Raw genomic sequence first — 15,527 nt, forward strand, 5'->3', positions numbered from 1 at the left:
CTGGCTGAGATGCTCCCATCTATGTGCTATCTGGTAAGCGGGTTCCCCCTCAACGTAACCTAGAGCAGCCTCAGGGTTGGTCTAACTTATGCTCAGGCCCCTGCGGCGTTGTGGGCAGCCAAAAATAGCCAAAGCCCAGCTGTGCTCCAGCCCCACCCCTACGTAGGAGGCTTTTCTGCTCTTCTCCAGGCCCTTGAGCCCTGGGCAAGTGTGTGTGTGGGAGATTATGTTCCCTTTATGGCCCCTTGATGGCACCAGAGCTGCATAAAGGGGGGTCTCAGGAAAAAGGAGGGAACAACATGGCCTCTAAGGAAGGCAGGATGACCTCTCCCTGAATGGGGATTTGTTGCATTTTCACCCCAGAACTCAAGGGTTCATTAAATTCCCCCCACAAACAGACAGATTTTTTTATTTTGAATTATCCAAATCAACACAGGTCTGGGGAAAGTGGCACCTGCTAGCAGAGCAGGCCTCGTTACTGGGCCACTAGAGGGATAACAACCTACTACCAGTTAATGGAGCTGCTCCTTGGGCTCAATAATGCCTAGCTTGGAGAGAGCACCTTTCAACAGGGGAGAGAAAAGCACTTTACAAAGCATCATTTGGCCATTTTGCAGCAGGGGAAACCGAGGCACAGAGTGGGGCAGTGACTTGCCCAAGGCCACCCAGCAGGCCAGCAGCACAGTCGGGAATGGAAGCCAGCACTACTGAGTCCCAGAGCAGGGCTCTAACCACTGGGCCAGGACGTTACTGTTACAGGCCCTCAGTTCACACCCATGCAGTGGAGGATGTCACCTTATCAGTGGTTGAAGCTGCCACCTGCCCAGGCTATGGCAGCACAAACTTCTCCTTGCCATGGTGGCTCAGACCTGCCCTGCCTTGGAGAGACCCTTCTGTAGGCTTAGAGGGGTGCTCCGTCCCCTTGGCCCATTCAGTCCTTGGTCCCTCAGCTGTGATGGCCGACAAGCCCCCAGTGCGATCTGTGGATGCCTTTCCCACTGGGAACTGGGCTGAGACCCAGCAAGCTCGTTTCATACAGAGGGCACCCAGCAGCAACGCTATGTAGTCGCTGCGGACCTGGGCCCGATTTGAACCAGTGACCTATGGGGGACTGATAAAGGCTCGAGTCGGTCAGTCGTCAGGGCATGAAATCAAACCTGAGTGGTGCTGCCCCAGGCCTCAGCCTTGGAGCTACTGAGGTGGAAAGCGCCTGCAGGAGCAGGGGCAGCTGGGGAAGGCCAGGGGCAGGAAGGGGAGAGCAGAGGATCGCCCCATGCTTACGTAAATGCCGCAGGGGTATTGTCCACCCAGCGCCAGACACCTTCAGTCCCTTGGTCTGTGAAGCCGATCCAGTGACGAACAGAATCAGCTTTAATGGCCAAGTAATTCTAGAGAGGGGACAGCACAGAGGATTGGGTGGTTAGAACTGGAGCATAAGCTAGGCCTCATGGCGGCCCTCTGCATGGGTGCATTTTACCCGAGGAGGGGGCCGGAGGGTCCTACCTGCTCCTTTTGATCGTTGATCACCACCAGATCGGCAGTCTGGCTCAAACAGGTCCTTCTGGCCACCGGCCAACCCTGGGCAGCCGAGGAGAAAAGGTAGCACTTCCCTCGGTACTGCTCCCAGCCAGGCTGGCACTGGGAAGTGCCTGCCGGAGAGAACACAGCAGAGCCAGCACGTGACTCGGGAGGTATGGGCGAGAGGGGCTCCCCACCCTGGATAAACCCAGCAAATGCCTTCAGCAGCTGCCAGGTACCGCGGGAGCTTCCTTCAAGCAGGCCCTGCCCCAGGAAAGCATTTCAGCAAGGGCATAGCTGTAAGGCCACTGGGAGAATATTTGCCAAAAGAAAAGGAGTACTTGTGGCACCTTAGAAACTAACCAATTTATTTGAGCAGTGAGCTGTAGCTCACGAAAGCTTATGCTCAAATAAATTGGTTAGTCTCTAAGGTGCCACAAGTCCTCCTTTTCTTTTTGCAAATACAGACTAACACGGCTGTTACTCTGAAACCTGGGAGAATATTATTCACCCATTTTATGCTTCCTCTAAATGTGGAGGAAATTCTGAGTCACTTCCCGATGGAACAGATCACTATTTACTCTCTCAGCTGGCCAGCAGGTTTTTAGACACTTAGCTAACGAGAAGAGAGAGATGGATGGGTAGATATAATAGAGACTTTGCTTAATACGCTGCTGAAAACATTAAACTGACTCTTTCAGCACAATCCTTCATATAACACCGAGGGAAGAGCACCCCCTAGGACCATGGTGGGGGATTGCGCTCAGCACTGACTGCGAGGGAAGACTGCCCCCTACAGATCCCTCATTCCCTACGGCTTCAACGAATAGGAAGGCCCCCCAATGTTCGCGAGGGGCTGAGAGTTATTCAGTATTATTATCTGTACTGCCGTAGCCCCCCCAATCAGGCCCCGTTGTGCTAGGCGCTGTACAGACGCAGAACAGAAAACGGTCCCCCTGCCGCGAAAAGCGAGCCAAGGCTGGCGTGTATCTCACCGTTCCCTTTCTGTGCGGCATCCAGGATCTTGTAGGTCTCGGCCCTGATGTCATCTCTGTCATGTTTCGCTTTGGCCAGATCCCTGGACACTGGAAACAGAATACGCCGTCATGTATGGGAATGGGTCCCATCCCTTTAAATAGTTTGGGAGACTCGAGTGGTGCTCACCATATTCTGTGCATCCAAAGCTGCCAGAAGTTAGCCAGAGCTGCGGGTGTGTACAGCTCGGCCTGGCGTGTCTGTGTACAGACCATAAGCACCGGGATTTGGGGCCTGTCTGTGACACTGAAATGGGGCCCCTTCTCAGCAGCGGGAGGCATCAAGCTTGTTACAGTCGGTCCGATATAGTCATTAGGGACTGGAGACCTGGCCGAACACTCCAGCAGAAGCCCACCTTTCACCAGGGTCAAATTTATTCAGCTCAACCCTGGTCTCTCTCTCTTTCCCCAAACCCCAGCAGGAGCCCTGCCTCTCCCCCCTCTGCCCTGCCCCCCAGTTCCCTACCCTTGGCTCCCCAACACCCCAAGCTTATTACACCTGGCCCTCCTCTTTCTGCCACGCGCTTGAATCTACCTGCCTCCCCTCAGCCCCATCTCCTCCCAGCTTTTCCCCAAATGATTCTGGGGCGCAAGAAACAGCCTCTCTGGAGCAGCCCAGCCCAAAGAGTTCCCTGAAGCCCAGACTGGGAATCCCTGGCACTAAAGGGTTAATCGACTTTCCCCCATTCAGAATGGGGCCCCTGGTGCACACAGAGCCCGGAGTGCAGGCTCTGGGGGTATTGGCTGCGTCCCCACGGGGGTCCGCAAGGCTGGGGCTTGGCCCTGAGTTTCCTGCCTCGGTGCCTCCATCTCAGGGAACGAATCACAAAAGCCGCTCGTTCAGGCTGGATCCAGTGTGGGGGGGATCCCAGATTGCCACCCAGGGCTGGGATTCTCCAGCCCCATCTCAGCTTCCTGCTGCTGTTCCCCCACCCCGGCCTTCCTCCGCCTGAGCCCTGCTCCACACCCCCGCCTGTCCTCACCTTCCTCTCTCAGCGTGGCCTGGTCCGACTGCAGCCTCTTCAGCTCCTTGGCCAGCTCCTCCCCTGAGAGACAAACAGAGCCCATCACACTCCTGGGGAGTCTCGGGGACCGGGACTGAGTGGGAGTGGGGAGGGGTGGAGATTGGTCAGGAATGGGGAATGGGGTAGGGAGGGGATTGTGAGGAGGAGGAGGAGGAGGAGGAGGGAGGAAGGCGAAAGGGGTGAGATGAGAGGTGCAGGGGAGTCAGAGAGGGGACGTCGGGCTGTGGATCGTGAGGACTCTGGTACGTACCAGTGCTGTGCATGGCGGATTGATTGAAATGAAGCATCCCCAGTTGCTTCGCCATCTCGGAGCCTGGAAGAGACAGAGCCCGGTGAGCTGGGAACCGTCTTTCGCCCCCGCACTGGTCACGTGGGGCAGGGCCATGTTCCGGAGCAGAGCGGGTCTACGAGGGTCACCCAGGGCTAGTTTCCTTCCCCAGAGGAGGCTGCATGCGGGTGGATTTGCTTTAACCCCCCAGGCCCTGATAGTCATTAAGGCTCCAGATGGGATTGAATTGCCCCAGGCCAGGCAGTGAGTAATGGGGCACCCCATCAAGAACAGCCTTTGCGAGCGGAACGCCCTGAAAAGTCGAGAGATGAAGCTGAGGCTCTGCAGAGCTGCGGTGCTCAGTATCTGGGTCTCTGGGACTGAATTGTGGCCCAGCACCGTCGAGATTGGCAAGAAATTGGGCGCCATTCAGACGAAGCGTCTTCAAACGATCGAAAGCATCAAATGCCTGGGATGCAGGTCGAATGAAGGGATCTGCTTTCTAACGAATCAGGTCCTGCTCGACTAGATGGTCGCCCAATCCTCTCTCAGGCGGCATGGTCATCTGCTCCGAAGTCCTGCCAACTTCCCTGAGAGACTCTCTTCGACTTTGACCCGAGGAAAGCTGGATGGGAGACCTAAAACGCGACAGCTGGATGGTGTCAGAGACCCGTCCCTCACCGGCATCCTAACTCATAATGCGCAGCTTTGGCTCAGGGCAGAACAGCATGGAGGCCCAGAGTGCCTTCCGTCACCTCTATGCTGTCCAAAGAGCAGCAAGAGAACTGACCAGCCCTCTAGCCTAGGGAAATTCTACTAGTGTCTCCATGTCCTGGTGCAAATCTCTAGTGTCGACACACAGCACGGGGCTTGCACAGTGCCATTCCCTTTTGTAATTCACCAGCGTGAGACCCACCGGAGTGAGTCCTGCTTTGCACCAAGGAAGCACGTCTACATGAACGGGTTTGCATCACCTTTTAACCATCGGGGCAAAGTCTCAGTGACGGGGCGGATTTTCCGTCACTCGGAGCTTTTAACAGATTGGGCCTCTCTCCCGTAAAGCACTGGTCTACTCCACCACCCAATATGGAATCGCTGGGTGGCCTCCTCTGGCCTGGGCTCTGCAGGAGGTCAGAACAGATGCTCCGAACAGTCTCTTCTGGCCATAACATTCATGGGTTTGTGAGCTACCAGGGTGTACATTTCCCTGCTGCAGACAGGCTCTTAGCTAAATAAAGCCTGATCCAAACACCATTCAAGATCATAGGAGTCTTTCCCTCAGGCTTAACAGGCTGAGATCATTAATCAGTGAATTGGGGTGCAACCAAAACAATAAGAGGCTTGATATGTCCTGTTCCCTTGTGCTCCCGCATCTGTTTGCCTGCCTCCACCTCTTGTCCCTTGTCTAATACTTAGGTCGGAAGCGACCTGGGGCAGGGACTGTTCGCTATTTGTGCAGTGCCCAGCGCAATTGGGGTCTGGGCTGTGAGTGGGACTTCTAGCTGCTACCGTAATACACCTAATAGTGTTATGCTGGAGGGTGCTGTTGACTGCCCTCACTTGGGTCTGGGATCCACAGACAATGACAGACCTCATTAAAGCCAATGGGTGCCAAGTGTGGGAGCAGCAATCAAGCCCCTGTAGGCCGTGAGATGGCTGCAGACAATGGAGGAGACTGCCCAAAGCACCAGGCTGCATGGCAGGTTAGAGCTGAGGTGGGCCGGCCTGAGGGTGTCATGGGTTGCAGCCCAGGTGCTAGGAAACCAGCTGCCAGCCGCATGGGTGGAAGGATGAAGGAGCGGTGAGTGGGACCCTGGGAGGAAGCAGAGAAAGAGCTCCCCAGGCACAGAGCTCGCTGGAGGGGCAGCTGTGGAGATTTCTGAGCAAGGAACCTGGCTGCTGCTGTTAGTTCCTGCCCTGCTCAGTAGAACAGGACCCCAGGAAACTATACAAGTCACAGTGAGAACAGACCTGCCTGGGAGCAGCTTTTGCCCCCCTCACGGGAACAAACCTGGCAAGGCCTCAGATTTTGCCTTGGGCCAAAGGGGTAACAAGAGTAATTCCAACAAATGGATGCCTGGGAGAAAGATGAATTGTTACCACTGGCTCTGAGCATGGATTGATCAGTCCGCATCTGCTCCAGCTCCTTGGACATCTCTGCGCCTAGAAAGAGGGACAGACGTCAGCTGTTGTTTATATGGTTTTGGGGGACTCAGAGTAGGGGTGGGTTTTCAGTTTGGAGTCACGGCCCAGGGAGGAATGCTGCATTTCTATTTCCCAGCTTCCCACTGCTCACTTGTGTCTCGGGGAGACAATCTCCCAGTCCTCTCTGAGCCACCCCTGCCCTGGCGCAGTCTGGCCAACCCCAAATGTTAAAAAAATCAGAGATTGGCTTAAAGATCATGAGCTTTGTAAAAAATAATAAATTTTGGATCCCTTTTCTTTGCCTTCTGGTTCCTGAATTGTCACGTCACTTTCTCATTATGCATTATGTGCATTATGGGGGATTATACCCCAACCCCTGCAGCATCCCACGCTGGCCATTGACAGAGACATGGGCTGGGGATGGGAGGGACATGTGGAGTGATATCTTGGCCTTGTTGAAGCCAATGAGAGTTTGACCATTGACTTAAAGGAGCCAGGATTGCACCCCTGGGATTTTCCACTGGGACTGTTCCTGTTCCATGACTGTTCTGTCATGGTCCTAAATGCTCTCCAGGATACTTACACTTCGCAATTGCCACGGCGAGGAGCACGGCCCACAGCACGAACGACACGGCATGCAGGGCGTAAAGGGTGAATATGGACTTTGCTGCCCACTTTGGGCCCCTAGGAAACTGCAGCCAGGCATTCCCTGGAAGGGAGCAGCAGAGATGGGGCGGTTAGAGCACTAATCCCTGCCCCATGGGGAAGGCACGAGCGAAATCAGCAGTCACGGTTATTCGCCTTCACTAACTCAGAGTGATGGACGTGCCTCTGGGGTCAGGCACCTCTGGGCACCGCAGGGCAATTCACACCCAGAGGTTGGGAGGGGCTCAAATAGGAATTGGAACATGATTTTGTGTATTTCCATCCAGCCATCCCCGTTCTATCTAATCTCTTTATCCCCAGGACATCTAGAGTCCATCCACCATCTCAGGCTTCCATCACTCCTGATACCCTAGCAGTGAGAGAACCCCATTTCCTGGGAGTCCCCTGTGTTTTCCCAAGGATCCTTCGGGGAACCAGGCTGGGCGGTGCATGTGAGATGCTGTGAGGATTCCCAGGTGTTTCACTCTCCGCCCTGCCCCTGTCTCCTCTATCCCCTTTGACTAGCTTCCACCATCAGCATCCGGCTCTATGGCTCAGCTCTCTGTGTACATCTCCCCCCGCAGCCCCAGCCCCTGCTCGACTTGTGATCCCCTCTTGATGGCTGCCTGTACCCTGCCTTGGCCTCCTCTCCCAGTGCCTGGAGCTTCCCCAGCACTGTCCCCCAAGAATCCTCCCCATCGTGCCAAAGACTCATGCGTCATGAAGACCCCCAGCCAGCGAGGCTGCCCCCAGCTCTGTGCCACTGTCCCCTCTGCTGTAGCCTCCTACAGGCAGCGACCAGCTGTTGGCTCGGAAGGGTGTTCCCTGCACAGTGTCCTGTGCACCCCAGCCACTCCCCAGCCTCAACCCACTGTGCTCCTGTCAGCGGGGGGCTGGGGAGGGGAAGGAAGCAGCTGTGTCCCCAACCCCCACATCAGCCCCATCCCACCCATCACCCCCCTTTGCTTCCCAGGCATGAAAATAAAAAAGAGGAAGAAAAGAACTGAAACTCTGCTGTAAATGCAGAATTGTTTCTACCCAGAAAGCACGTGACGCCTTCCCATTGCACAACCCGGGACATGCTGCCTGGTCAGCAGGACTCCGGGGCTGAAATGCAGCGGGCAGGACATGTACCTCTGGGCCAAGGAAAGGCACTGGGGACAAGGCTGCTGATGGCACGACCTGGGATGTGTATGAGAGCCCTGCATGGGACAATTATTTTAATCCCGCTCTAGTCCTGCTCTGCAATATGCAGGCCCACCCGCTCCCGCATAGTTACTTGTGTTTTTATCCTGCTCCCACCCGTAAAAACCTTAGATCCCGCAAATCCCGCAGGAGACACAGATCCCCCCATGCTACTAAAAATACAAACAAAACAATAACCGTCAGGTAATCTAATCTGTCTAGATAGATCTCAATGAAGTTCAGTTACATTTTTTAGCACTGAAAGAATAAAACTAGATGGTGATCAGACTGAAGTCTTGGACACTCTGTTTACCTTCCCCAGACCTGAAGATGAGCTCTGTGAAGCTCAAAAGCTTGTCCCGTCCACCAAGAGAAATTGGTCCAAGAAAAGATATTACCCCACCCGCCTTGTCTCTCACACATCCTGGGACCAATACAGTTACCAGACTATCTATCTATCTGTCTACCTACTTTTAGATCCCTCGTTTCTGTACTACCCAAGCACCAAACACAAACATCTGACAAAATGCTGCTGAACCAAGTTGGGAAGTCCAGCCTGGTTCTGTCCAGCGCCCTCCAGCTGCGATGTCTGAAAAGCCACATCCCAGCGTAGAAACCTGCTCAGTTCCCACCCCATCCCCTTCCGGAGAACAGGGGCCCCTCACGGGTGAGCACTGCACAGCTCTGTATGTCGGGCCCGATTCCGCAGAGCTCCCTCAAACCGCCCAGCCCTTGGTTTCAGTGGTGTGCGAGAGCTGCGGGATCGGGGCCTGTTATTCAGGAGTCAGCTGATTGGGAGGAAGCGACGGTGGGATCTCTCACTATTGCAGCCCGGGTGTTACCTGCTCTTCCAGCTGCCATTTCTGCCTCTTGTTCCTTGAGCTCCACTCGGTCAGACTCTTCACACTTCTGGTAAATGCGGTCGAAAGCCATCGCTCCAAGCTTCTCCCTTTCCCGACTCTGCGCCGGTGGGTTTTATAGCCGCAGAGCCTCTGAGCAGCTTTCCCTGAAAAGGAAACACATGCACCCAGTCACCCTTCCCCTCTTCAGAACTGCAGAGATCCGTGTCCCTGTCACGTCTCCCCCAGCGGCTGGGAACCTTCGTACAATCAGCGTTCCTGGAAACATGTGAGGGGGTACAACCCACCTCCCCCCCGCCCAAACCGTGACTCAGTGCCTATTTTGCTTCAGTCTTCAGGTTAATGGAGACCAGATACTCAGCACAATTAATATTAACAACTGCGGGAAGGAACACAAGCCAAACTCGCAAATGATTAGGTTAAGGAATAGTTTAATAAGTTAGATGTATTCAAGACGGCAGGGCCCAATGCAATTCATCCTACTTAAGGAACTAGCTGCTGAAGCAATCTTCAGCCACTAACAAAGGAATGGTCTCTGTTCCTTCCTGACTGCATACTTCTGGTTCCAAATGAGGTGTGTGGTTAGCCACTCTGAGGTTCTACTGTAGTGAAAACAAGAGTAAGTGTGCAAACAGAAAAGGAGGACTTGTGCCCCCTTAGAGACTAACAAATTTATTTGAGCATAAGCTTTCATGAGCTACAGCTCACTTCATCGGATGCATTCAGTGGAAAATACAGTGGGGAGATTTATATACACAGAGAACATGAAACGATGGGTGTCACCATACACACTGTAATGAGAGTGATCAGGTAAGGTGAGCTATTACCAGCAGGAGAGCCGGGGGGGGGGGGGGAGGGGGGGAGGGGGGGCGACCTTTTGTAGTGATAATCAAGGTGGGCCATTTCCAGCAGTTTACAAGAATGTGTGAGGAACGGTGGGGGCAGGGGGAGGGGGAATAAACAAGGGGAAATAGTTTTACTTTGTGTAATGACTCATCCACTCCCAGTCTCTATTCAAGCCTCAGTTAATTGTATCCAGTTTTCAGAGTAACAGCCGTGTTAGTCTGTATTCGCAAAAAAAAAAGGAGTACTTGTGGCACCTTAGAGACTAACCAATTTATTTGAGCATAAGCTGTAGCTCACGAAAGCTTATGCTCAAATAAATTGGTTAGTCTCTAAGGTGCCACAAGTCCTCCTTTTCTTTTTGTATCCCAGTTTGCAATTTAACTCCAATTCAGCAGTCTCTTGTTGGAGTCTGTTTTTGAAGTTTTTTTGTTGAAGAATTGCCACTTTTAGGTCTGTAATCGAGTGACCAAAGAGATTGAAGTGTTCTCCGACTGGTTTTTGTATGTTACAATTCTTGATGTCTGATTTGTGTCCATTTATTCTTTTACGTAGAGACTGTCCAGTTTGACCAATGTACATGGCAGAGGGGCATTGCTGGCACATGATGGCATATATCACATTGGTGGATGTGCAGGTGAACGAGCCTCTGATAGTGTGGCTGATGTGCTTAGGCCCTATGATGGTGTCCCCTGAATAGATATGTGGACACAGTTGGCAACGGGCTTTGTTGCAAGGATAGGTTCCTGGGTTAGTGGTTGTGTTGTGTGGTGTGCGGTTGCTGGTGAGTATTTGCTTCAGGTTGGGGGGCTGTCTGTAAGCAAGGAGTGGCCTGTCTCCATAATCGAGAGTGAGAATATTGGAGACAAATGGTTACTGTCACGCTGTCTGGAGAGGCTCACAACCCTGAGTGCCAACCTCAAGGCAGAGACCCCAAACTGGTGGTATGTTCTGTGATTAGCTTTCATTAACCCCGTAACAAGAGTGAATTCCTGAAGTACTGTAACAGTCTTCTCGTGGAGTCATAGTCCTTGTGGGCATTCCAGGCTGTCTTGCCAGGCAAGCTGGACTTTAGATTACACACCAAAGACAATGCTTGTAGCCAATCCTGTAATAATCTAACTAAAGGTTTATTAACCAGGCAAATGAAATAAGAGAGTTAAAGCAGGCAACATGCATACACAAATGAGTTACACTCTGTGGTTCCAAAAGGTGAGAGAGTTGTAGAAATCTGTCAGCACTGCCTGTCTGTTAGGGCTAACCCAGGTTGACCTAGGAGATCTTAGCTCCTGTTTCCTAGTTCCAGCCCTGTGAGAGTCCAAACAGTAGAGTGAGAGAGAGAGAGAAAGAGATGAAAAAGTTTCTTGTCATCTAGTTTTATTTCCTTCTTCCACAATTCAAGATGATGGGTCCAGCCCTTTCGCAAGGACCCTCTCCATGGGTGCGATGGGGTCATTAACAAAGCCTTTGTGTTGTGATGTCCCACAATGGACCATTTGGATTCAATAGTCCATCCTGATGGGCAGGAGATAACACCTTTTGTAAGGATTCAGCATTGTACATTAAGTGATTTTCCCCCCGGCTGGTGAGTTATTCAGAAGAAACATTTTACAATTACAGAGCAAACATGTAATATTACCTTGTAGCATGGCATAGGGACATAAATAGGATTAATCCATGCAGCAATTTACAAGCATTTCATAAATTATAAACACTAAACACATTGTCGTAAGTCCAGTACCCATCTTAACCATGCTAACACATAGGTAAGTGGGACTGGTTGTCAGCAATGAATTTGTCAATGCTTGGCTGAGGCCTAAAGCTTTGGCAGAACAGACGTCTGGTTTGCCAGTGTCACAGTTACATGCAGAGAATAAAATCATAACCCACTTTCTAGAATCTAAGCTTAACTACCAAGCCATTCCCCTGTCTCCTACGAGATAGCTTGGCCCAAGGCATGTCCAACCAGTCAGGCAGAGATCTTTTCTCAGAAGATCAAGCCTGCCGGTGGCTTGCCCACACAGATTGAAGGAATCACTGGGGGTTCATCTGCACCCAGATAGAGTTCCAAACATTCATTCTCTGACTCCTACACAGGATAACCCCTTTGGCTTTGGTGATTGCTGCAACCCAGAAGCTGGGAATGGACGACAGGGCATGGGTCACTTGATGATGACCCATTCTGTTCATTCCCTCTGGGGCACCTGGAAATGGCCACTCTCGGAAGACAGGACACTGGGCTAGATGGACCTTTGGTCTGACCCAGTGTGGCCATGCTTATGTTCTTACGTTCTCTGCAGGCTAACAATTAGTGCTGCGCTCAGACTGTAAATGGGCATCCCTTGTGAACCATCCACTCCTTCATTCACACATGACAAACCCAAGTGAGAAAAGCAACAGACAATGGAAGCAGCAGTGAAAAAACTTACAAGCTTTGCCCTTAAAAGGCAGGGACAATCAAAGTGACTCAGGCACCTTAGAGGTGTTTCCGCATCAGTTTGTAACTTTAAAATGGCAGCATCTCAAGCCCTGGAGGGCAGGGCTGGATTTACACCTTATGCGCCCCTAGGCACTGCATCTTCAGTGCCCCCCTGCCTGCAGCTGGCCTTCGTGTTGCACACAGTTTTAGAGAGGTAAGGTGCCCCTAGAATGCCGACACGCCTAGACATGTGCCTACTATGCCTATAGACCCCTATGGTATGTCTATACAATGTACTAAGCTGGGGCTCTGACTCAGGTTTAAGACCAAGCCCCACTTCTGTCCACACACAGAAGTTAGTTTGACTCAGGCTTGCAGAGCCTGTTAGGGGGTGGGGTCAGAGCCGAAGTCCCTCTGTGATGCAAGTCAGAGCCCAAATGTTTCTTAACCCTGGTCTACACTACGAGTTGAGGTCGAATTTAGCAGCGTTAGATCGATTTAACCCTGCTCCCATCCACACAACAAAGCCATTTTTGTCGACTTAATGGACTCTTAAAAATCGATTTCTGTACTCCTCCCCAACGAGGGGATTAGAGCTGAAATCGACATCGCCGGGTCGAATTTGTGTTAGCGTGGACACAATTTGACGGTATTGGCCTCTGGGAGTTATCCCACAGTGCTCCATTGTGACCGCTCTGGACAGCACTCTCAACTCAGATGCACTGGCCAGGTAGACAGGAAAAGCCCTGCAAACTTTTGAATTTCATTTCCTGTTTGGCCAGCGTGGCAAGCTGATCAGGACAGGTGACTGTGCAGATCTCATCAGGAGAGAATCCCTTTTCCTGGGAGTCCCCTGTGTTTTCCCAAGGATCCTTCGGGGAACCAGGCTGGGCGGTGCACGTGAGATGCTGTGAGGATTCCCAGGAGTTTCACTCTCCGCCCTGCCCCTGTCTCCTCTGTCCCCTTTGACTAGCTTCCACCATCAGCATCCAGCTCCATGGGACACTGTGCGGTCCCACCAGTCTGTGCTTGTTTCCCAGGCCCAGAATCGGCATTCCACGGCATGAGCATGCCCCACTGCCACCAGGATGGCCAAATTGCCCATACTTAGAGAGAAGTCTGTGTCCATGTCCTTATCTCACTCCTCACCATGCTGTTGTCACCTCCTCGCCTGCTTTTGCAGGTTCTGGTTCTGCATATACTGCATGATAATGGGCGAGGTGTTTACAATGCTCATAACTGCCGCGGTGATCTGAGCGGGCTCCATGCTTGCCGTGGTATGGCATCTGCAGGAGAGCAGGAGAGCAGAGTTGCAGGCGAAGCGGTGATTGGATGACGAGTTTTGGAGACCTACTGCACCGTCTGCTGCCAGGACACAACAGCTGAGCGGGCTGGACAATTGCCGTGTCATGGCGAGACAAGAGCAGCCAAGCAGAGTTGCAGCGGAAGCGGCCCTGTGAGACCACCAGGAGAGCAGAGTGGCAGCAGAAGTGGTGGATGATGACGGTCATATAGAGGACCTGCGAGGTGGATTCATAGCAGCGGGAGAGCAGGAGAGCAGAGTGGGAGCGGAAGCGGTGGATGATGACGATGGTTAGCAGTCCTACCGCACCGTCTGCTGAAAGCAGTATGGCGCCCGCAAGGAAAAAAGGCGCGAAACGATTGTCTGCTGTTGCTTTCACGGAGGGAGGGGCGACTGACGACATGTACCCAAAACCACCCGCGACAATGGTTTTGCCCCATCAGGCATTTGGAGCTTAACCCAGAATTCCGAGACTGCAGGAACTGTGGGATAGCTACCCACAGTGCAACGCTCCGAAAGTCGATGCTAGCCTCGGTACTGTGGACGCACTCCGCCGACTTAATGCGCTTAGTGGGGACAACGCACAATCGACTGTATAAAATCTCTTCCTAAAAATCAACTTCTATAAATTCGACCTAATTTCGTAGTGTAGACATACCCTGAGTGTCTGTTGCGGGGCCAGTTTGTCAGTTTGTCCATGTGCTTGATTGTTTGAAAAGTGTGAATTGGGAGTGCTTTGTTCCAGATGGGTCTGACTGTTATAAAAAGGCAGTCAGTTGCAAACCAGCTGAGCGGTGAACAGCGGAGTGGCTAAGAGGGAGTTTGACTGGGGAGAGCCCACTGAGGCTTTCATCTTGCAGGCTTTTCTGTGTAGTTACTGCACCAGCTGAGGAAGCTCTTAGAAGGAAGGTAATATGGATGGTGAGTGATCTGCTGTTGTGACCTGCACAGGATGTGCCATATTTGTCTTTCTTCCACAGGAGAGAAGCAACTTTGACTGTACAAAGTGCAAGCTGGTCTTCATATTGGAAGAGAAGGTTCAAGGTCTGGAGAAACAAGTATCAACCCTGTGTTGTATAAAAGATACTGAAGATTTCCTGGACAGATGTCGGGAGATGCTTCTACGGGCACAATGTTCTGAAGAATCAGAGCAGGCTGCGCAGCGGGGACAGAAGGACGGTGAAAAAAATTGCAGCATGTGACCTGCAGAAGAAGAAAGAGGAGAATCCATGTACCAGCTACGCAGATACAGATAAGCAACCGTTTTCAAGTTCTCTCCACAGGTATTAATGCGGAGAGTGGACTAGATGATACATCTGAGGGAAGGGAACAGAAGGAGACTCCCCCGATTGGAAGGCATGAGATGCACTGTCCTAGGGATGGGGGTTCCAGGACCACCTCTCGCAAGGGAGCAGAGATTAGTGGTTAGAGCTGGGGAGCCAGGTTTTGTTCCCAGCCTTGCCACAGAGTCCCTGGGTGACCATAGTCAAGTCAGGTTGGAGAGGAATCGAGTCACAGGGAGACTGTGACATAGGGCTAGAACTGGCTGAACTCCAGAGACTGGGGACACTCAGACCACTCTGCCCAGTGTGAAGGGGCCTAATGGGGTGGAAACACCCCCCCACCCAGAATTCCTATCTGTCCTGCACAACCCAGAATCCAGGGAGCATAAAGGGGTTGAAAGCCACACACCCCAGCTCTGCAGCGAGTGGAGGAATCAGGCCGCACCCGACTGCCAGTGCGGGTCAGCGCGATAAGGAAGAGCAGGTCGGCCAGGAAGAGGCAGAGGCAGAGCTGCAGGTGGAGGGAGGTGCTGACGTTGCGGATGGAGCGGCACACGAGGAAGGTGAGGATGGCGAGGAAGAGGCACAGCAGAGAGAAGGCCAGTCCCACACAGGTGACAATGGTCAGTGGGTCGCTCTCCTGTAACACAGCAAAGGGAGAATCACCAGTGACCCCAGCCCAGCCCCTCGGCTCCGACTCAGCCTTTCCCCCAGCAAAGCCTCCAGTCGCTCCAGGGAGAGCTTTGCCCATGGCTGAGCGTGGAGCTCAGGCTCCAGCCCTGTGATCCGAGTCTCATGGTGAGATACCGTCACTGTGGTGGGAGCCATTAGGACGGCGAAGCTGGAGAGATGGTCACAGCGGCAGGTGGTGTGAGTGCTGTTCATTTGCACGGCGGTGCAGCCGTCCGGAGACCAGCTGCCGCTCTCAGCCACTACTTTCCAGTAGACGCAGAAAGCCTCTTCCTCCTGTTTTTTGGCCTGGAAACACAACAGAATCAT

The 15,527-nt window shown here is 52.7% G+C and overlaps 1 protein-coding gene across 1 annotated transcript; it reads right to left on the minus strand.

The window, feature by feature from the left end:
• Window positions 1-1,473: 1,473 nt before the first annotated feature.
• Window positions 1,474-15,527, minus strand: LOC144277906 (uncharacterized). Its single transcript, XM_077838927.1, has 9 exons — window positions 15,336-15,527; window positions 14,974-15,168; window positions 8,663-8,780; window positions 6,574-6,699; window positions 5,946-6,008; window positions 3,828-3,890; window positions 3,536-3,598; window positions 2,514-2,603; window positions 1,474-1,649 (listed from the first exon to the last, which is right to left on the minus strand). Exons 1-9 carry the CDS (start codon window positions 15,525-15,527, stop codon window positions 1,474-1,476), a joined length of 1,086 nt encoding a protein of 361 aa, XP_077695053.1.

The sequence above is a fragment of the Eretmochelys imbricata genome, chromosome 20 (genome assembly GCF_965152235.1).
Source record: "Eretmochelys imbricata isolate rEreImb1 chromosome 20, rEreImb1.hap1, whole genome shotgun sequence".
Classification (NCBI taxonomy): Eukaryota; Metazoa; Chordata; order Testudines; family Cheloniidae; genus Eretmochelys; species Eretmochelys imbricata.

Excerpts from the sequence above, each read along its gene's own strand:
- LOC144277906 (XM_077838927.1), bottom strand. The coding sequence starts at position 15,527 with ATGATTCTGTTGTGTTTCCAGGCCAAAAAACAGGAGGAAGAGGCTTTC. Across the intron at positions 6,700-8,662 it reads AATGGCAGCTGGAAGAGCAG|GGAATGCCTGGCTGCAGTTT; the intron begins GTAACACCCGGG and ends GCTCCCTTCCAG. Across the intron at positions 6,009-6,573 it reads CGCCGTGGCAATTGCGAAGT|GCGCAGAGATGTCCAAGGAG; the intron begins GTAAGTATCCTG and ends CCCTCTTTCTAG.